At 33.0% G+C, this 23,197-nt stretch overlaps 1 protein-coding gene and 1 long non-coding RNA gene across 2 annotated transcripts; both read left to right on the top strand.

The window, feature by feature from the left end:
- The first annotated feature begins 9,416 nt into the window (after window positions 1–9,416).
- LOC100247997 (anthocyanidin 3-O-glucosyltransferase 5) lies at window positions 9,417–11,150 on the top strand. The gene has a single exon (XM_002269143.4). It carries the CDS (start codon window positions 9,516–9,518, stop codon window positions 10,944–10,946), a length of 1,431 nt encoding a protein of 476 aa, XP_002269179.1. The 5' UTR covers window positions 9,417–9,515; the 3' UTR covers window positions 10,947–11,150.
- Window positions 11,151–17,636: 6,486 nt separating this feature from the next.
- LOC109124203 (uncharacterized) lies at window positions 17,637–19,322 on the top strand. The gene is made up of 4 exons (XR_002032123.1): window positions 17,637–17,715; window positions 18,233–18,307; window positions 18,394–18,471; window positions 18,636–19,322. It is a non-coding gene; the product is annotated as an uncharacterized LOC109124203 (long non-coding RNA).
- The last annotated feature ends 3,875 nt before the right edge of the window (window positions 19,323–23,197 follow it).

Raw genomic sequence — 23,197 nt, 5'->3', positions numbered from 1 at the left:
TTTATTTTATTAAAAATAAAGAATAATTATTCAAATTAATAATTGTTCATATTATTTTATTTTAAATGAATATAAAACAAATAAAATCTAATTTTTTAAGGTACAAATGAACCAATTTTTTTTATTATATGCATACATTTATTACTCAAACATGACATTTTGAATTATTTTATTTAATTATAATTCAATAATCAATTTTTCGAATTTCAAATTATTTTTAACCATTACAAAATTTATTAAAGAATTTAAAGCATTAATTATGTTGTGGACCCCGTATTTCGGCTCATGCGTTTCCCACTCGATGGCGAGCTCGATTTTTATTTTTAAAAAAATGATTTTATTGATTAAGAAAAATGACTTGGAGTCGCCACTTATTTTTGTTTTATTTTAAAAGGGTAAACAAAATAAGAAAGAAAACCTTAAGTGTGACTCCTTATTTTGGAAAAAGTGATTTACGAGAAACCGGATCAGAATCGGGGGTCAAGTTACTTATCGAGAAGGTACGGTAAAGACCGTAGCACCCCTTTAAGTCCCTAAAGTCGAGTCTCTACTAATAAAATGAAGTTGTTGTGGCAATTGATGTGAAAATCAATGAATACTCAGGGTGATCATGCACGTGAGGGAATCAAAACACTCAATAAAGAATCGACCAAAATGAGAACGGGGCATACCTTGACATCAATCGATCAATGCGCTATCAAGAAAAAGGGTTAGTACACAATTAAAAAAATAATCTCATGCATGTCATAAAGCAGAATGAATAAATCATGTGTGATAATCAAATCAATCAATCAATCATAAAATCACTTATGTAGGGCCCCCACCACAGCCCGTTTATTTTGCATGAATTAATGTCACAAATTCTATTATTCCGGAATTATGAAAAATTCATTCATGCTTATTAAAATCAAGAGGAGCAGAAGATTGTTTGAAAACCAGAATGGAATTAAAACTATTTAAGAGAAAATCGGATTTTTGAAATTTATTTGAAAAATTGGAGTCTCGAAGGTTACTTAAAAATTGGAGTTTTAGAGTTTATTTGAATATTAGACTTTTAGAAATTAAATGTGAGAATGAGAATTTTAGAAATTAAATTTGAACGAGATTGAAAATTTGAAAATGATTTGAGAGTTCGGGATTTTAAATGAGTGGATAAGTGGATGAGTGAATAAGTAAATGAATGGAATAATGACGATGGTGAAATAATAAAGATCAGATAAATAATTACGAGAGATGGAATTTTTAGAGATTGGAGATTAAACTTATAGATTGAAAATTTAAGAAATTATTTAGAGATGAGATATTTGGTATATGAATAACTGAATAAGTAAATGGATGAGGTAACATTAATAACGAAAATAATCATTAAACAACGGTATATGAACGGTGGAGTTTTTTATATTGGAAATTAAATTTGGAAGTCGGGTTCTGAAGAATTAAATTTTAATGATTGGAATAAATAAATAAATATAAAATAATAATGCTAATTAACGAAAATAATATTTAAACGAATAAAAAAATGAGTAGTGAGATTTTTGAGATTGAAAATTAAATTAGGACATTGGATTTTTGAAGAATTGGACTCTAAATAAATAAATAAATATAGGATAATAATTCTACTTAAGGAAAATAACATTTAGACGAATAGTGAAATTTTTAGGATTGAAAATTAAATTAGGACATTAGCTCTTTGAGGAATTGGGCTTTAAGGTATGAGATTTTTAAAAGAGGATAAATAGATACATGAGAAATAATAATAATAATAATTAACAAACATAATATTTAAACGAATGAAATTGAATAGTGGAAATTTTGATATTGAAAATTTAATTAGGACATTGGATTTTTGAGGAATTGGGCTTTAAGGAATGAGATTTTTAAAAGAGGATAGAAAAATACATGAGAAATAATAATAATAATAATAATAAATAAATAAATACTATGAGTAGACAAAATGAAGGATTGATTTGTTAAAATTGGATTTATTCAAAATGAAATAAAGAAAGAGAACTAGATAAGTAATAATAATAATAATAATAATAATAATAATAATAGATTAATAAATAAATACTTCGGGTAAACAAAATGAAGGATTGATTTGTCAAAATTGGATTTATTCAAAATGAAATAAAGAAAAAGAATTAGATAAGTAATAATAATAATAATAATAATAATAATAATAATAATAATAATAATAGATAAATAAATAAATACTAGGAGTAAACAAAATGAAGGATTGATTTGTTAAAATTGGATTTATTCAAAATGAAATAAAGAAAAAGAATTAGATAAGTAATAATAATAATAATAATAATAATAATAATAATAATAGATAAACAAATAAATACTATGAGTAAACAAAATGAAGGATTGATTTGTTAAAATTGGATTTATTCAAAAGGAAATAAAGAAAGAGAACTAGATAAATAATAATAATAATAATAATAATAATAGATAAATAAATAAATACTACGAGTAAACAAAATGAAGGATTGATTTGTCAAAATTGGATTTATTCAAAATGAAATAAAGAAAAAGAATTAGATAAGTAATAATAATAATAATAATAATAATAATAATAGATAAATAAATAAATACTATGAGTAAACAAAATGAAGGATTGATTTGTTAAAATTGGATTTATGCAAAATGAAATAAAGAAAAAGAATTAGATAAGTAATAATAATAATAATAATAATAATAATAATAATAATAATAATAATAATAGATAAATAAATAAATACTATGAGTAAACAAAATGAAGGATTGATTTGTTAAAATTGGATTTATTCAAAAGGAAATAAAGAAAAAGAATTAGATAAGTAATAATAAGTATGCACAAAGAGGGATGAAGGCACGTATGAATTTTGGAGGTGTGAATAGCCATGCAGTTTTGGGATCACACGTGTGGGCTTAGGGTGCAACTAGCATTGCATTTTAAAGATGGTTCTAAAGTGGAGAAAGGCCTTTAAATGGTGCTCATAGGCCTTGGGCATCCTGGCAGCCCAATAAAAAAACTCTCCGCCATTAAAGCTCTTCTCTTGATCACGACTTCGACGACTTCGATGACGCCATGCAGTCTCAAGCTCCTCCACCGCAGCGCCATGATCAGAATTATCAAAGATGCTGCTGTTGTCCTCTCCACAAAGAAGGCTGGTGGCTGCATAGTCGGGACTGGGTGCCATTTTAGACTGCAAAAGCCTTAGAAACACTCTCCCTTGCTGAAAATCCTTTAATATCCAAACAACGACCCGTTGAGGATGAATCCCAGATTTTATTAACTATGTCTGATATATTTTCCTCAGATTTTTATAGATGAAGAAACAGAGATTTTTCATGAAAGAATTGAGAAGCAAATAGTGGAAGAAATGAAATCCCAATCAAATGAGGAATACAGTGAAAGTGTTATCTCTTCCCTCTTATTCTCACCTTCATAGGACAAACAAGTCTCCCAAGCTCGATGAAGAAAATACAGTGAGAATCAAAGAAGAACAATATTGCCAAAAAAAAATACCGAGGAGTAGGAATCCAAAGAATTATTATGTTTCATGAGGGATGGACGAATGACAAGTTGGTAGGAGGAATAGGAAAATCCACAAAATATTTATTCAGTCACCCAATCCAAAAGAAACATGCAGTCATTTACAGAAGAAAAGAATGTGAGCATAAAAAAGAACTAGAACAGGGCATTCCAGAATGACAAACATGTTCCACTAAAACTCATGCCTGTGGCTCTTAATGTCCACAGCAAGCAATAAAACCGTATCCATAGATCAGTAGAAAATGAAGCAAGGCATTAGCAAACGGACACGTACCAGGTTCAAGATAAATTTACCTGAAAGTTCGCAACACGACCTTCCTCTGCTCTTCCTTCTTTACTGGCAAGCTTTCTTTCCCAAAACAGCTTCACTCTCAGATTCTCCTCTCTGTATATGACCGGAAAATGCCCTTCTCTCCTTCTCGAAAATATCTCTCCTCTCTACTCCCTCAAAACGCCCCTCTAGCTATGACTCATTTTCCTTCCGCTCCAGAACCTTCACCCACTTTCCTGTGTCTTCATCAACAGGCATGGCTCCTCAACCACCAACATGGCCATCCATGCTCTTTTGCCGTATCCACGCGTCCAACGCAGCTCCTTCCTGGCAGAAAAGGGATCCCCCTCCTCACTTCAAAAAAAAAAAAAGCTCCCGGGTGGTCCCTCAAACCAACTGGAAAAGCCCTTGGTCTTTTTACGGGGTCTACATATGTCTATTATTATATATATATATTTGAGTTTTAATTTTTTTTAAGTTATTATACTTATTAATAAATTTAATACAAAGTCTTAATTTGAAATTCACTTTTTCTAGTGAAAAAAAAGGAAAAACAGTTATCTATTTTATTTTATTTTTAATTTATTTTAAAGAACAATAACTAAATAGTAGTATAAATTTTTTAAAATAATGTTGTTTTTAAATCACACACCAAAATATATTTTTATAATTTAGCCAAAAAAAACTCTTCAGGATTTTTTTAAATGAAAATAAAAAATTATTCCAAACTATGTGCAATGTGAGATTTTTTTAAATAAATATAAAAATAAAAAATCATTTTAAACTAAATGTACGGATATTATTGATATATATATATATATATATATATATATATATATATATATATATATATATATATATATATATATATATTTCATTTTCATTTCCTTTTTTACCAAATTATCATTTCAACATTATATTCTTATATGCATCCAAATATAATAATTAATAGAATTACCAAATTCATTTATATTAATAAGTATGAAAACAAAATATTTATTCCTAATCTTTATTCTCGCTTACCAAACATACCTTAAGGTAAATGAATGTTCTATGTAAATAAATATTAGTTGATATATGAAAAGAATATGGATAGTATGTGAAAGAATAATAACTATGGATTTTTGGCAAAAAAAAAAAATAACACATTAAAAAAAATTCACAAATTAAACCTGATTTCAAAATAATACCCAATTTAGTGTCTTCACCCCGTAGACATCCATGTCATTAAACCATAGTGGGTGACTATGTTTTTTTTTTGTTTTTTTTAAGTGGTCACAACCATAGTGACCAAATACGACTTTAACTTTAAAACCATAATTGGTAATTACAACTTTGATTATTTAAAAAAAAAAAATTTAAATTGTAGTTAGTAACCATAATTTTAACTTTAAAATTAAAATCATGGTTGATGATATGGTTTTAAACATGATTTTAAAAACCATAGTGACCAAAGCCTTAGTCATTAATTGTTTTAATAAATTTAAACAAAACTATTTTTATATCAAATTAAAAATACCAATTATTTATTTCATATATTATTTTATTTTTTAAATGATCATATAAGTTTATTAACCACTTATATATTTTTAATAAATATAAAATAAAAATAATATAATAGATTTTAAAAAATAAATGTAAATATATCAAATGAAACGTATAATTTATATATATATATATATAATTTAAGTCAAAATCAATTTATTTTTTTAAAAATAAAGTTAAATATTTTAAATAAAATAACATAATTTTATATATATAAAAATTTAAGTCAAAATCATTGTCATCCATCTTGACTTAAAATCAGAATCAATGGTCATGATATTTGATTTTTTTTTTAAATAATAAAAATAATAGTCATTAACAAGGAGGAAAATAACGGGATATATCGATGATATATAGTCAATATATCGTGTATCGGAAGGTTTCGACACAATAAATCATGGTGATATATCGGAGATGAGAAATTTCGATAAATATCACCAAAAAATCGTCGATATATCGGTTGGAGGCAATAAATTGCCGATTTTTTTCATTAATATGTTGTCACAACAAAAAATCGCCGATATTTCTTCAATTTATCGCCGATTTTTCGGCGATATTTCTGCAAAATCGGCTATATTTCTGCAAAAAGAAAACGCCCTCCTCTGCCCAGACTGCCTGCCCCTCAGCCCAGGCCTACCCTCTGCCCAGACTCCCTTTCCCCAGCCAATCTCCTGCTTGGGTAGGAATGGCAATTTCTCGGGTTTTTCGGGTCACCCGCCCCGCCCCGCCCCGATTAGAACGGGTATGGGAGCATAGAAATCGGGGATGAGACGGGTTCAGGTTTTTTAAAAAAACCCGAATCGGGTTCGGGGCGGGATCGGGTTTAGTAACAATATGCCCCGCCCCGCCCCGAATGTGAAATTACAAGTTTACCCCCACCTATAAATATTTGCTTCCTATCCTTTCTAGTCTTCCTCTCCCGTTTCCTCTCCCGTTTTAGGTTTTTTTCTCTCGTTTTAGGGTTCTCGTTCCTAAGGTGAGAACACAAGTGATGATGGAGACGGAGCTGTCCCGAATCACCTGAGACGACCTCATCATACTAGATTGCCTCATACCAGTTTCCAGTGTGAAGAAATGGCTTCCGCAAATCCCTCTCATCCTCGTTCTTGTCCCTGAACTCATCCCTAATCTGCAATCAGCAACTCAAGTGTTCGTCAAAATGCTAAAAGATGGTGTGTTTTGGATAGTTGGAGTACTCAATGCAGAAATCCATCGGATAATCCATCTGAAACTGCCATTTTCTCCATGGGAATCGTTTCAGGTTTTTTTTTTTTTGGAATTTTGATTTTTTGGTTTGGGGTGTTTTTTTGTCAGTTTCTGGGCAAAAAAATGAGAGATTTGAATGTTGATTTGTTTGGTTTGGGGTGTTTTTTTTGTCAATTTCTGGGCAAAAGATGAGAAATTGTTGGTGATATTTGGGATTGTCCAGATTTGTAATCTGGTGGCAACAAGGTGGTCTTTTTGCTAATTTATTTTCCTCATTTTAGCAATCTGTAACTCATTGTTTTCACCTGTTTTTGGGCAACCCGGGTCGGAACGGCCGGGGATGGGATTTTGATTATTATTTCAAAACGGGTATGAGATTACATACCCCGCCCCGCCCTGGGTTTGGGATGGGGATGAGATTTGTTTTGAAGAAACGGGACGAGGTTGGGATAAGGGCGACCCGTATCGAACCCGCCCCGTTGCCATTCCTATGCTCGGGTCCCCACTTTGCCTATATATGAGACCTCCACGGTTCCACCTGCCCCTCTGCCCAAGCTCCCCTTCCCCAGCCAGTCTCCTACCTGGGGCCCATTCCCCACTTTGCCCATGTATAAGACCTCCATTTTCCTTTGTTAATTTTAACCAAACGTGTGTGTATATATATATATATTAAAAGTAAATACAAAAGAATATTTTTGAAAATAAATTAATTATAATTATTATAAAAAAATATAAAAATTATCATCATAATTTTTTTTCATAATATTTTTAATATTATTAATAGTTTAATTAAATATTAAAAAATTATAGATATATTATCATTTATTTTATATCATTTAATATAATTAAATTAAATGAATCATAAATTTAATATTAAATATATTTTAAAATTATATATATTATAATATTATTATAAAATAATATTTGATGTAATTTAATAATAAATATATACTTATAAAATTCATATTTTTATCGATGCATACGATATTATTATCAAATATGATAAATCATATTATACATATATCAAATTATTTAATAAAATAACTTAAAAATATCATTATACTTCTAATTACATTTTTATGAAAATTTTCTTATATTTTTATAAATTTTGATCAATTTTAAGTTTATCGAAATTTTTTTCCAAATTATCCGTCAATATATCTTCGATATATCCATAAAATCGAAATATCGATATATCCATAATTACTGATATTTTTATTCTTAGCCATTAATTATTATTTTAAACTTAAAAGTTAAAATTATAGTCACTTTAAAATAAATTCAACACCGTAATGATCGACAATAATTTATGACGTGGATGTCTAAGAGTTGAGAATGGATTTGGCATCTTTTAGTTTGCGGAATTTTTTTTTTTAAATGGGTTATTTTTAGTCAAAACTCATGACTACATGTGTCGACTATTGTACATGCATGCATTTAATGTTCTTTACTCCTACATGTGCTATCTAGTGCTCATGCACGTATGTATTAATTCAAGGTACCGTTGTGTTTTGAGCCGGTTGGTCCAAAAATTTGTTTCATATAACTTATATAGATGAAAAAAATATAAAATATCAAAAGATTAAAATACTTATTCACTTTTCACATAAGTTTTTTTTAGTGTTTATTACACCTCTATTCATGTAATCATAATAATTTTATTTTAACTTTTTAAATTTATTTATTTATTTTAAACTTTTTTTATAAATAATTAAAAATCAAGATTATTTTCTATTTTAAATTAAAAAAAAATTACATTCAAAAACTATTTTAAAAATACTTTCTAAAAAAATGGTAATATGATTTATATTTTATATTTTTTATTTTTGAAAAAACATTTAATTAAAAAATGAAAACTATTTTTAAAAATAAAAATTGAAAACCTTGTTTAGTACTATTTTTTATATGAAAACAATAAAAATAATTAAATTTCATTAATTGATTATCTATTAAATTTTATATGAATATTTTTTATCTTTACTTATAATAAGAGTAAAAAGATTCAATATCTTTAAAAAAAAGAAAAAAAAGTTAGAAATAAGTAATACTTAATTGGGAATAGAAAAAGGAAAAAACATAAAAAAAAAATTGAAATTTACACTCACTATATACTTATATACGTATGCAGGGGTTAAGAGTATTTTAGGGATTAATAAAGAATAATATCCTTTAACTTAATTTTTAGACTTTATTTGGATCTTGAAGTTAAATATGCATAATATATGGATCTTTGGTCAATTTTTGAGCTCAACTATACCGAAAACACAATTCTCCTTTAATTAAAACATTGAACACTCATTTTGAACTATTTCAATAAATTTATTAATTTATTTAAATTTTCTCCTTACTTAAACAAATTTCAAATCAAGCAACATACTATTTTTTGAATTCAAATTTTAAAATAATTTGAAATTTAAAAAATTAGTCTTAAATGATTATGTCGATTTTTATTGTACATGTAAATATAATTTAAAATTTTTTTTATTAAATAAACAAAATTAAAAAATTCAAAATTAAGTAAAAATTAATACTTTAATTTTTTAATGAGTGAAATAATTTTTAAAAATAAATTAAAATTTAAAAATTAAGTCAATTATTGTCAAATTTTCATAAATCAAACTAGAATTAAGTTTAGTAATTTTAGAGTATTGGCCCAGGAAATCTTGGTATTTAATTAACTTAAATTTTTAGGATTTTAAAAGTATTAGACCCAGAAAATTGTCTTTTAAAGTAACCTTTGAGGTTGTTGTCTATTTAATAGATGTATTTATTTATTTATATTTATTTGTCCATCATTTTCACTGCGTTGATAGGTGGTCAGGCACTGTCGGGCGCAAAAGCGACGTACAGAACGCTGAATCTCTCGCCTTTGAAATCTCTATAATAGTTCGTATCCCACAGAGTTCACTGCTCATTCTTTCTTCATAGTTGCAGCCGTCCAGGTATACAAGCATGGAGAGCTCAAAGCCTCACGCAATACTCCTAGCCAGCCCTGGTTTGGGTCACCTCATCCCCGTCCTAGAGCTCGCCAAACGCCTGGTAACCCATCATGGCTTCCGCGTTACTGTCTTCGCAATCGCTGCGTCTGCGTCACCTGCAGAATCCCAGTCTCTCGGTTCTGCTGCCAGTTCCAAGCTCCTACACGTAGTTGAACTTCCCCCAGCCGACATATCCAGCCTAGTTGATGCCGATGCAGCGGTCTTTACTCGGATTGTTGTCATGATGCGCGAGACCATACCGAGCTTCCGGGCAGCCATCTCCGCGATGAAGTTTCCTCCTTCGCTTATGATTGTAGACTTTTTTGGATTTGAAGCGCTTGAAATACCAGAATTTGATATGCCCAAGTACACTTTTGTGCCTTCAAATGCGTGTCTTCTGGCCCTGACGTTGTATGTGGCAACTCTAGATGTGGAGGTGAAAGGAGAGTATGTAGATAGAGCAGAACCGCTTCAGTTACCCGGTTGCAAACCTGTTCGGCCAGAAGATGTGGTTGATCCGATGCTGGATAGGAGGAATCAGCAGTACCTCGAGTACATGCGCATGGGAGTTGGGATCACTAAGGCTGACGGAATTCTGTTGAACACATGGGAGGATCTGGAACCCACTACGCTTAAAGCCCTAAGAGATCACAAGGTAATGGCCCAGTTCGCTAAGGTACCTATCTACCCCGTTGGTCCACTCACAAGGCCGGTCGGAAAAGAAGAAGCGAGGAGCGAGTTGTTGGATTGGCTAGACCTTCAACCCGCTGATTCGGTTATTTATGTATCTTTTGGGAGCGGTGGAACACACTCATCGGAGCAACTCGCGGAGTTGGCGTGGGGATTGGAGCTGAGCCAGCAAAGGTTCATTTGGGTGGTCCGCCCGCCCATCGAAAACGATCCATCAGGATCATTTTTCACAACAGGAAAGGGAAGGGGGGAGCACCCATCAGATTACTTGCCAGAAGGGTTCCTGACCCGGACCAAAAATGTGGGAGTGGTGGTGCCGCTGTGGGCACCACAAGTGGAGATCCTCAGCCATCCATCGGTGCGAGGATTTTTATCTCATTGCGGGTGGGGTTCCACATTGGAGAGCATACTCAGTGGGGTGCCGATGGTCGCATGGCCACTCTACGCAGAGCAACGATTGAATGCTACCATGCTGACGGAGGAGCTGGGAATTGCAGTCCGCCCGGAGGTGTTGCCGACAAAGAGGGTGGTGAGGAAGGAGGAGATAGAGAAGATGGTGAGAAAGGTTATGGAAGAGAATCATTCGAGGGAGAGGGTAAAAGAAGTGATGAACAGTGGAGAGAGAGCTTTAAGAAAGGGTGGGTCCTCCTATAACTCACTCTCACAAGCAGCTTCCACTGCAATTTCCTTTCATAAGAGTACAGGAGCCCCGTGAGCATTGCCCTTAGAATTTACCTTATCAATTTGATGGTGTTGTAGTATGTGGCTCATAATGGGAAAGAAAAATGAGCAAATGTTGGAGTGAAATCGTGGTTTAGGGGTATTTTTTGAATTTTATTATCTAAGAATTAGTATAAATACCTTTTTATGTAATCCTAATTTTATATATAGTAAAAGTCTTTTTTTCCGTTCCTGTGGACATAGGCAATCCATTGAATCACGTTAAATTTGTATGTTTTTAATTATTTTTTATTTTTCTCTAGTTTCTTTACTAGAAATCGTTACAGTACTAAAATCAATAGATGGTTTCTTTGGTGTTGGTGATGAAATTGTTGTGGTTTTCATTTTTGAAGGTTTGTTGATGTTTTGTTGTTTAGTAAATGGGAAAAAAAATTTAGTTGTGATTAATTACTTTCAACCTAACATATATTGGTTTATTGGGTTAAGGGATAAGATATAGAAAATAAGATAAAATACAAATGCACATGTCATATTACTACTAGATTGATTGGAATGTTTGATGCGTACCTCTTTAATAGTGTAATCGAACTTGAATGAATAATTTCGATCATCTCTTGGGTGGTCATCAATAATTAATCATGGATTAGGATAAGATATCGAAAATAAGATAAAAATATAAATGCACACGTCATATTACTGCTAGATTGATTGGAACATTTGATACGTACCTCTTTAATAGTGTAATCGAACCTGAATGAATAATTTCAATCATCTCTTAAGTGGTCATCAATAATTAATCATGGATTAGGATAAGATATAGAAAATAAGATAAAATACAAATGCACATGTCATATTACTACTAGATTGATTGTAACGTTTGATGCGTACCTCTTTAATAGCGTAATCAAACCTTAATAAATAATTTCGATTATCTCTTAGATGGTCATCAATAATTTAATCATGTATTAGGATTTACTAAATAGTCATTATCAATTGAAGTTTGATTTTAAAAACAATTTTGGAATGTTTTAGAACTAAAAAACTCAATAATTTTAAAAGAGTTTTACATGTATAAATAAAGATATTTTATTAAAAATGAATGAACTTTCATGAATTCTAATCAAAAGTTTTGGCTCTCATCTTCTAAACCTTTTAAGATTTGTCCTCAAAGTACATTTAGTTAAAGAAAAGTTTAGAGATCTTATAAGGAAACAAGGCAAAGAGTAAAAGAGCTGATGATGGACGGAGGAAGAGCGGTAAGTAAGGGTGGGTCCTCCTATAACTGATCAGTCTCTCAAATAACCTCCACTGCAACATCTTTACTCGGAAGTGAAGCCCCTTGAAGGACTGCCCTTAGATTTGGCTTATCAATTAATTCAATTGCTTCTTGTTGTTGTGGTTGGTTTTAGTCCCATTTTTTTTTTGGGGTGCGTGTGGAAACATTATGGCTTGGAGGTTGGTTGATGTCTCTGTTTTGTAATGAACGAGAAAAAAGTAAGTACATACAACTCCATATCATCACTTTTAGAAGTACCCAAAAAGGATCGGATTCACAAAATAAGACCAATATACAAAATATATATTAAATATTAGTAAATGAGATGAAGATATAAAGTAATAGATTCAAAATTATAAAACATATTACATAAGTGATGTGACCTAATTAATCACACTTTAATTTTAATAAATACCTCTTCAATAGTGTAGTCAAGCCTAATAAGTAATATATTAGCATAACCCTAATTAAAGTAAAATACAAAAGAAAAAAATATCATTGTCTTGAAAGGTAGTAATCGTAATTAAGAAAAAAAAATCATGATCTTGAAAAGTAGTCAATTATTGCAAGTATTTTATACCGTACGAACAATTAAAAAGAAAGAAAGAAAGAAAGAAAGAATTAAAGGCCAAGACAAAGAAGCAATATCTATTATTGGTTTTGGTTTACTAGCCACACAATTAATGATTTGTAACAATCTCCTTTTCAAAAGAAGTGTTGCATGGGCAAACAAAACTAATTTTCCATTCATTTTATGAATTATGAATTATTCCATATATACTTCAAGATATTCATTGATAAAAAGAGATTTTATATCCATTTAATAAAATTTTAATAAATTACTTGTTAGGACATTAAGTTTTGTTTATATGTTGACAATTTTGTTTTTTTTAGTGTTTGACTATAAAAGTCTTTTTAAATAGTCACTTGCTCTGCATTAAAGATCAAAGATTATTATTCGTTCAACAGAGATGTGAGAGGTAAAGATCTTATGAGATATAAAGAGAAATGATATATTTAAATTAACAAAAATTGATTTTTTGTACAAATTAAATGAAATAGGGGACGCTCAAGCGCTCAAGTACTAGGACCGCTCAAGCACTCAAGGTGCTCAAGCGGTGATTAAGTGCATTTGAGCGCTCATATGTTTTTTGTCGAAAATGGGAGAATATTTTTGAGAATTTCAAGCAAATTGGATTTGGAAACCTATTCATAGTGAATCTCTTTGGGTTATTTGCCTATTAATACCTTATTATAACCCCTTTAGGGTTAGAGAATATTGATGAGATTTCCAAAGAATTTCCTAAACCATTCCTAATATCTCATTCAAAGGATTCAATTTTTGAATATTGGATTGAAAACTTTCATCCCTTTAATAATGCTAAAACGTATTCACTGGAGCAATTAAAGGTTGTTGCATTGCGGATCAAGTTATAGGTATTGAAGAGTAGCTCTTTAAGATAAAGTGGTCAAGTAAATCCGTGTAATTTGATTTCATATAGTCGATTTAGATTAATGGTCTTAGACTTCATGGTTTTTTTTTTTTTTTATCTCCATAATTAGTGTGAGAGTTTTCCACATAAAAATCTTTATGTCTCATTGCATATATTTATTATCTTGTTTGCATTGCTTATAATTAAAAGAATTGAAAATTCTTAACTTCTCACAAGAAAAAAGTTAGTCATAATATACAAATAATTTTTAAATTTTTTAAATATACCCATTCACCTTCCTCTAGGTGTTACCATGTTAGACTTTCAGATTTTTTTCATTATTAATATTATAGTTTCGATGTAAACAGCAGGAGCAAATGCCTTATCATAATCAATGTCTTAGCATTGTTATTTTTATTTTTAATTTTTAATTTTTGGCCACTAATTTTATTTTTATTTCGATTTGGACCTCCCTTGTTACATTCTTTTGTGCCTTGTAAATTCATTTTACTCTAATTGTGTTATGAATCATTTTTTTTATTGCTTTGATTTAGTTATGCATACACCTATCTTTTGTTTTAATTGTTATTCTTTTGTCACATTCTATTGATTTATAAGCTACAAATAGACAAAAAATGGATTAGGGTTGATGGATCTACATTGCAATTCACTAGGACAAATTTGGAGATTTACAAAGGTTCAAGTCTCAAGCCAAATGCAGGAGCAGTCCTTGACACAAACCTTTATGCATTTTGCAACATCTTTTCAAGATTCATTGAAAATATTTTATTTATTTATTTATTTATTTTTGTTATAAGCACTTAAAAAATCAAAGTGGCATTTTTATCTTTTACAAAAAGGCTACAACTTTTCATGTAAATGTCATAGCTAGCCTAGATATTTTCCTTAATAGCTCTCTATATCTAATACATGATGGACATTTAAAGTAAATTGATGTTTTTATATATACAAAAGAATTGAGATTTTACCATTCTCGTCCAAGTTTTGGATACATCTTTGAAAGTGATGCTAGTATTTTTCATCTCGTTAAGTTCCAAGAAAATATTTTTCTTTCCACTCGTATCATTTTTTGTTGTCATATGAAGGTATCATGTATTCTATTTAATGATGATGACGATGAATGCATATATCATTTCTTGTTGTCATGTGAAGATGATGCACATATCATTTCTTGTTGTCACGTGAAGGTATCATGTATTTTATTTAATGATGATGATGATGATGAGGAGATGAAGTGAATTTTTATTGATATTTTTTTAATGGTTAGACTTTTATATTTGTATTATTAGTATTACTCTCACACTTCAATGCATTCTAGCCAAATTTTTATGATTATAATATAGAATTTAAGATTTATCATATCTTGCATGTCTACTCATTATCTTGAATTGCTCCATTTTCTACATCCTAATTAACCTTTTCATATTTTTTTTGCAAACCTTCAAAGGATCTCAAACCAAGAACTTCCAAGAATACTTTTTTTTTAACCACCATAGAATCTCAAAATGAGCTTTCAAGATTCCTTTTTATCTCTTGGGTCACCATGGATGGATACAAAAAATTAAAATTTTTACAACAATAAAAATTCCTATGCTCCTTTGGAGCTTACAACCCATCTATTGAAAAGAAACCCCACCAAATAAGGAACCCTACTGTCGGGGTGGTTGCTCCCACTATAGACATGTCAAGTATTGTCCATAAGGAGAGTCCACATCCCTTGATTCCTAGGGCCCAACCCATTGTGGGAGTGATGATAAACTTGAATTAAGATGGGCCTGACAATGGAGGTCGTGGGCTTTGTTATGACCCTCTCCCACTTAATCTTTTGTAAAAGAAGACTTTTAGTAATTTTGGTAACCATTCTTAAAATAAATTCTCTATCATGAAATTTTCCAAATTTGTTATTTACTTCTTAAAATGGGACTCTTGTGCTAAAAGAATTGCTCTTTTATTTCTTATCATTGAACTTTCCAAGCAAAATAGTTTCCTCCTCTCGGGGAGGGAGAGCTTGGAAGACCAACTATAAGTATAGTTTTCATTCTCTCACCGAGAAAAAACAAAAAACCTTTTCAAGTTTAATAATTGGATAGTTTTAAAAAAATATTAATAAATTCTAACAACAACTAATTACAAGGAAAATAATATTGGAAAAAACTTCCCATGAAAAATTATTTTCTTAAGAAAAATCCAAAATTTACTTTAATTTATTTTATTTGAAAGAATATCTTGGTAAGTTATCTTAATCATGAATTATCCATCATATATTCTTTCAAAAATATTTTATTTCCTTAAATTAGAATCTTGTGCTAAATAGGAAAGATTTTATTTCTTCAAGACTTCGAAAAACAGATCTTCTTCCTTAAAATAAAAAGATTCTTAGAGATCTAAAATCTAAAAATATTTATTTTGATAAAAAATCTCTAAGAGTTTAATTTTGAAAAGGAAATGGGTTCCTTATTTCTTTCCAACTTGTCTTTTCCTAAAATAAAAAATTTCCTAATACTAGCACATTTCAATTTAATAAATTATCTAAAACAAGGAAAAACATATGAAAATTCATTTACTTAAGAATACCAAAATATATTTTATGCCAAAAATAAAATGGCATAAAAAACATAGAAGGAAATTCAATAAATAATTCTCATAACCTGAGGGATCTGTTCCAAATTTGGTAATTAAAATTTGAATAAAAATCCAAATTACCAAAATAACCCTACAACCAAAGATAGGGTTAGTAAAAAAAGTAAAGCCCAACAGACCCAATTGCCACAAAATTGAGCCAAAAAGATGCTCAAATAACTAAAAACTATTTGGCCAGAGCTCAATCCTATAACTACATGCCTTTTACACAACCTTACTTTAATCAACCATATCTCTCTTGTTTCGACTTCGAATTCCAATCTGTTTGAAGCATTGGATTCCTAACTGCCTTAGCTTCAAAACCATATGTGGTTTGCCCCAAAAAGCTCATGGGAGATAGCTCCGATTTTGCTTAAAGTCAGCATCACTGTGTTGTTAGGCTCTTTGTCCAACCTTTCTTCAATCGACTATATCTCCCTCATTTCAACTCCAAATTGCAATCTGTTTGAAGCATTGGAATCTTGAATTCCTAAGATTCAAAACCATAGGTGGTGTGCTCCAAGAAACTCACGAGAAGCAATCCCAATTTTATATTAAAGATGACATAATTGTGCTATCAAAGATCTCAAACCAAGAACTTTCAACAATCTTTCTTTTTCTTTAAATCACCATAGGAACTCATGAAAGAAACTTCAAGAAGCCTTCTTCTCTCTTGGGTCACCATAGATGTATACAAAAACTGAACTTTTTTTTATGCTCCTTTAATGGAGCTTATAACCCATCTAGTGAAAAGGAAAGATTTTTACAATCAAATAAAAATCTTATGCCTCTTATGGGGTGTACAACGCAATCTAGAGAAAGCAAATAATCCAAACACTATTATGATCATCATTCATTCAACAATAACCATCATACATTCATCCTTGGGGCCATGGGAGAAAATCTTCTTTGTATGATCACTCCATTAGGTTAGGCTTGAAGGATACTATGGTGTGGTATGGCCTTTGTGTTTTATGTGGTTGAGCACACCTTTATCCTGATAGTTTCTAATACTTTCCGCTCCTATCTGTTGGTTTTTTTGTACCCATATCAGTTTTGTTAGTTGTTGATACACTGAAGCAACTTTCTTTTCTTGTTTTTTTTTTCTTTTGTGGTTTGAGTCCACACACTTTTATTAAAACATGTAGCTGAAGAAAATTGAATTATATATTAGTGTGATACATGTAGAAAAGGAATAAAACAAGCTTCAATGGCCTAGAAGTCTCTATTCATGTGCCCGAGCCCAACCAAGGCTTGTGTTGGCCTTCCCTTTCTATGCACTTTCTTAGGTAATGGACTCACTAAGTAATAGACTCATTCATCTTTTTCTTTTTCTTTGCGGGTAACCTTTTGTTTCTTTTTTGTACTTTTGGGTGCTATATGAAATTGAACTTGGTAACTCCTCTTTCCACCCCAACCCCTTTGCCATCTGAACCTGGTTTAGGGGCCAATTTGTAAGCTTCATCTCTGCTATCATCAAGAAGTGTCTATTCTGGTTCTTCTTCTTCTTCTTTGGGTGCTATATGGAATTGAACTTGGTATCTGCTCTTTCCACTCCAACCCCTTTGCCACTTGAACCTAGTTTAGGGGCTCATTTGTAAGCTTCACCTCTGCTATTATACAAGTTGCGCATCTATTCTGGGTGCTCTCCTAGTAGAGTTGAAACCACCTTGATCATGAATGATAAGTACTTTTGCTATTGAGGCTTGGCTCAAGAGGTAAGGAGTTGGGGTGGGGTTGTGGTGGTTTACCCATCCCCCCCAAAAAAGAAGAAGAATGACGAGTACTTTTACTTAGACTCATCTTTGTAGTATACTATTGATGAATGTTAATGATGCCATTTCCACTCCTTAACTCTAAACATTATTGATCGTTTCAATAAATAATTATTTTACAGGTTTGTACCACATCTTTGCACCTGCACTCTTATCTTCTATAAAATGTTTTATGATTCTTCTTACTGGAAATTAGGTTGCTGAGTTCAATGTGGAAGCAGCTCAGCAAGGGATTGTGTACATTGATGAAGTCGATAAGATAACTAAGAAGGTCTAGTCTCTTTTTTAGTTTATGAAGTGGATAATTGGATATAGCTATATCTTTTTTATTATCATCCGGTGGAGATTCTTGTGCAGGCTGAGAGCTTAAACATCAGCAGAGACGTATCTGGAGAGGGCGTTCAACAGGCATTGCTGAAAATGCTTGAAGGAACTGTGAGTGCATCAATTGTAAATTAGTTTTGTCTATCCTATTTAATTTGATGACTAATCTTTTGAGGAGTGCGCCTTCTTTTCTTTTCTTTTTTTCTACTGTGCTGAAAAGACCAATGATGCAATACTTGCTTTCTACTGGCTGAACCCTTTGAATTTTCTGCCAGGAAATGCTGTTGTAGATACAAAACAGAGTGAGAAAAATTATTTCTTATTCAACAACTTCATCATTAAGTGTGTTAGTCCCTCTTGATGCGAAGATATGAAGCAACCCTCCTTTCCTCTCTTACAAGGGAGGTATAAGCCCCTAGGAGGTCAGTAGACATGACTATCCTGAGCATACATCTGTTACCTATCAAAAAATAAAAAATGAAAAATCTTGAGGATACTCTTGGTTTTATAGCACTTTGAAGTTAAAAAGGGAATTAAAAACCTAAATCTGTTGCTTGTAAAATCCCACAAGAATGGATGTGATTCCCCTTATTTGATAGTTTGCCAAACCCCAACATGAAATTGTACTTGGAAGGAAATTTTCTGAAGTTTTCTTCCTCTCCTCTCTTTTCCTTCACTATGACCCTGATACCATGATTGTGAGGCTTATAGCTTAGAGCTGTGTTCTGGAAGAGCTTACTGTGTTTCTTAAAAATTCAACTCATCGGGGAATCTTTTTCTGATGCCTTTCCTTGATGTCTGCATCTCTCATGCTCTTCAAAACATTTTACAATAATCTAGTAGTTCATTAAGGACATTGAATTGTGAATAAACAATTGAATGTTTCTTAAAGTTTGTAATCTCACTGTTATCTTCAGACTTCAGATGTTCTTTCTGTTATGAATCTCCTGATTCTGTTGTAATGTTTGGCTGACATCTCAAATGCAGTAAGTTTTGTTTCTGAAATGACCTGTTTAATCATCTACAGTACACAGTCATAACAGTCCTTTTTTATAAGCTACTTGCCAAATAAGAGTAGGAGAGTTCTTGCAAACAAAACTTTTGTCAAGGGCTGCTAATGGAGGGTTGGGTAGGTGGTATACTGCTTTGGAAGACCTAGAAATCTGATTGTGTTAAGACTTATTGCTCAAGGAACATTGGAATGGAGATATGTTCCATGATCCCTCTGATCACTGAAAAAAGAGGGTTGAGTAAATGTATTTGTTGGATCCATAGTAACTGATTTGCCTTGTACCTGCTGCTTGCACCTTAACATGGTAGTGCTCTGACAAACTGAACTGCAATACGAAGGAAATATGGTGTAAAGCATATACTTATAATTTGAGAAACTTCAGGGAAGGAAACCTTTGGAGATGTGTGTGCGCTTCCGCTATTTTTACTTTTCTATGAAACAAATTTGTCCAGAAAGTCAGCCTGAAATTTTCTTTTGGACTCACAGGTTGAAAGTGGTGATCTCATCGCTTATGGCTTAATACCTGAATTTATTGGACGGTTTCCAATTTCAGTGAGTTTATCGGCTTTAAATGAGGATCCACTTGTCACGCCCCAAATTCTGGGCAATCCAGAACTTGACTTGTGATCCCACGTCAAGGGTTTAACCTTAAGGGTTACTCCAATCCACATTGGCAATCAATCAAAACACCTTAATTTTTTTTTTTTTGTTTCAATAAAGTGTCTAATCCTAAATAAATTTATTAAGTTAAGATTTACTGTAACATATTATTTTACTTTTCCAAAACCAACCATCACACTATCTCCTATTCACAAGTATAATAAATCCACAAATCATCTTTCTATCCAAGAGCTCAAATATTTACAATAATCTTAAAAATAATATTTCCAAAAATATTTTATAAACTAACAAAATATAATTTAACTTACAAAAGCCCATATAATTCAAATTGGTACATATAAAAAGGGTTGTTGAATATAATGTATTTATAGTATATTATCTTTCCTTGTTAATATAGGTCACATGTATGGTAGTTAGGACTCCTAGCCTTGTATATATATATCTCTCAATTGTAAGTAGATATTACATGAATGAGAATTAAGGTTTTTCTCCTTTCTCTCTCTCTCTTTCAACATGGTATCAGAGCCAAGGAAGAAAACCTAATTCTTTCCTGTTTCCCGTGTCATCAACTCCGGGAAACCTTCCGGTGACTGTATTTCTTTCCGGTCACCCTCCCCATCTCCCAACACTTTCCGGTCAGTCGGATCATCGTTAGAAACCACTCACCGCCGGCGAAATTTTCAGGCGAACTTTCCAGCGAACTTTCCGGCGAAATTTCCCGGCGACCTATTTTTCCGACACTGACCATACCAGAAGGAGCGCCTGGAGGAGATCTCCAACTTTTGTGAAGGCACCGGCATCAAAAGAGGATCCACGCGCCGGACACGCGCCATTTTCCGGCCGGCAACTGCATCTCACGCGCCGGCGCGTGAAGGCGCGTGAGGCCTTTTCCGGCGACGCGCCTCCTCTTCCAGCCTCGCCTGCCGCCGACCAGCATCCCTACCTACCTGGTTCTCCCATCCGAGCCCTGCACGTACCTCTTTTGGGGATTTTTGTCTCCGTCAGCCCTCCAAACAGCCTTTCCGGCGAAGTTCCGGCTACTTTCTCTCCACCCCAATCCCTGCACGTGCCTTGGGAAGTGTTCTTCTACCTTTCTGGTGGTACCACGTCGCGATCTGAGGCCGTCTCCCTTTTTCGGTGGTGCCACGCCGCAATCTGAAGCTGTATTAGGGCTCTCTTCGATCCAAATACGTGAATATGACCACCAAAAATCAGATCTTTACCTCTGTTATCTCTGGATCTCCTATGATTACCTCAGAGAAATTGGTTGGCAGTGAAAATTATCTTTCCTGGTCTGCCTCTGTTGAACTTTGGTTTATGGGTCAAGGATATGAGGATCACTTGGTTACCCAGGAGGCAGATATCCCTGAGGTTGACCGCGTACAGTGGAGGAAGATAGATGCACAGTTATGTAGTGTATTATGGCAATCGGTTGATCCCCGGATTCTTCTTCATCTTCAGGCCTATAAAACTTGTTTTAAATTTTGGACTCAGGCCAAAGGATTATACACGAATGATATCCAGCGTCTTTATAAGGTGGCTTCTGCTATTGTCCATCTCAGCCAACAGGACTTGGATCTATCTACTTATATTGGTCAGATTGCCTCTCTTAAGGAGCAGTTCTTGACTGTGATGCCTCTTACTCCTGATGTTGGGGCTCAACAAACACAGCTTGACAAGTTCTTCATGGTCCTTACTCTTATTGGCCTCCGTCCGGATCTTGAGCCTATTCGTGATCAGATTCTTGGTAGTTCATCAGTTCCGTCCTTGGATGATGTGTTTGCTCGCCTCCTCCGTATCTCGTCCACTCAGACTTTGCCATCTGATAGCGCTTCAGATTCTTCTGTGTTAGTTTCTCAAACTACCTCTCGAGGAGGACGCAGTGGTACCCGAGGTAGAGGCCAACGTCCTCATTGCACCTATTGCAATAAACTTGGCCACACTCGCGATCGTTGCTATCAGTTACATGGAAGACCTCCTCGCACTGCCCATATGGCCCAGTCTTCTGATTCTCCGCTGCCTCAGCCTCCGAGCTCCTCCGCATCTCAGACATCTCAGGCTTCTATTGCCTCTGTTGCCCAGCCTGGTAATGCCTCTGCCTGCCTTACCCACACATCTTCTCTTGGACCCTGAATTCTAGATTCTGGAGCATCTGATCACCTATATGGTAATAAGGATCTTTTCTCCTCTATTACTACTACCTCTGATTTACCTACTGTTACCTTAGCTAATGGTTCTCAAACTGTGGCTAAAGGTATTGGTTTGGCCCTTCCTCTACCTTCTCCACCTCTCACTTCTGTCCTTTATACTCCTGAATGTCCTTTTAATCTTATTTCCATCAGCAAAATCACTCGTACTCTTAATTGTTCTATTACCTTTTCTGATAAATTTGTGACCTTACAGGACCGGAGTACGGGGAAGACGATTGGCATAGGACGTGAGTCTCAAGGCCTCTATCACCTCACCTCAGATTCATCTCCTGCAGTTTGCATTTCCACTGATGCTCCTCTCCTCATTCACAATCGTCTGGGCCACCCTAGTCTCTCCAAGTTCCAGAAGATGGTTCCTCGTTTTTCCACTTTGTCGTCGCTTCCGTGTGAGTCATGTCAGCTTGGGAAACATACTCGTGTCTCGTTCCCAAAGCGTTTGAATAATCGGGCAAAGTCTCTTTTTGAGCTTGTCCACACTGATGTTTGGGGTCCTTGTCGGACTGCGTCTACTTTAGGATTTCAGTATTTTGTCACTTTCATTGATGACTGTTCTCGATGTACTTGGTTATTTTTTAATGAAAAATCGAGCTGAGTTATTCTCTATTTTCCAGAAATTTTATACTGAAATCCAAACCCAGTTCAATATTTCTATTCGTGTGTTACGCAGTGACAATGCCAGGGAATATTTTTCAGCCCAATTTACTTCGTTTATGTCTCATCATGGGATTCTTCATCAGTCTTCTTGTGCTCATACTCCTCAACAAAATGGGGTAGCTGAACGCAAGAATCGACATCTTGTTGAGACAGCTCGTACTCTCCTCCTCCATAGTCACGTTCCTTTTCGTTTTTGGGGGGACGCTGTTCTTACCGCTTGTTATTTGATTAATCGTATGCCCTCCTCTGTCTTACACGATCAGATTCCTCACTCCCTTCTTTTCCCTGACCAACCACTTTATTTCCTTCCTCCTCGTGTCTTTGGTTGTACTTGCTTTGT

Source organism: Vitis vinifera, chromosome 16 (assembly GCF_030704535.1).
Source record: "Vitis vinifera cultivar Pinot Noir 40024 chromosome 16, ASM3070453v1".
NCBI lineage: Eukaryota > Viridiplantae > Streptophyta > Magnoliopsida > Vitales > Vitaceae > Vitis > Vitis vinifera.
Note: the sequence above shows the minus strand (reverse complement) of the source record. Positions and strands in the feature narration are given on the sequence as shown.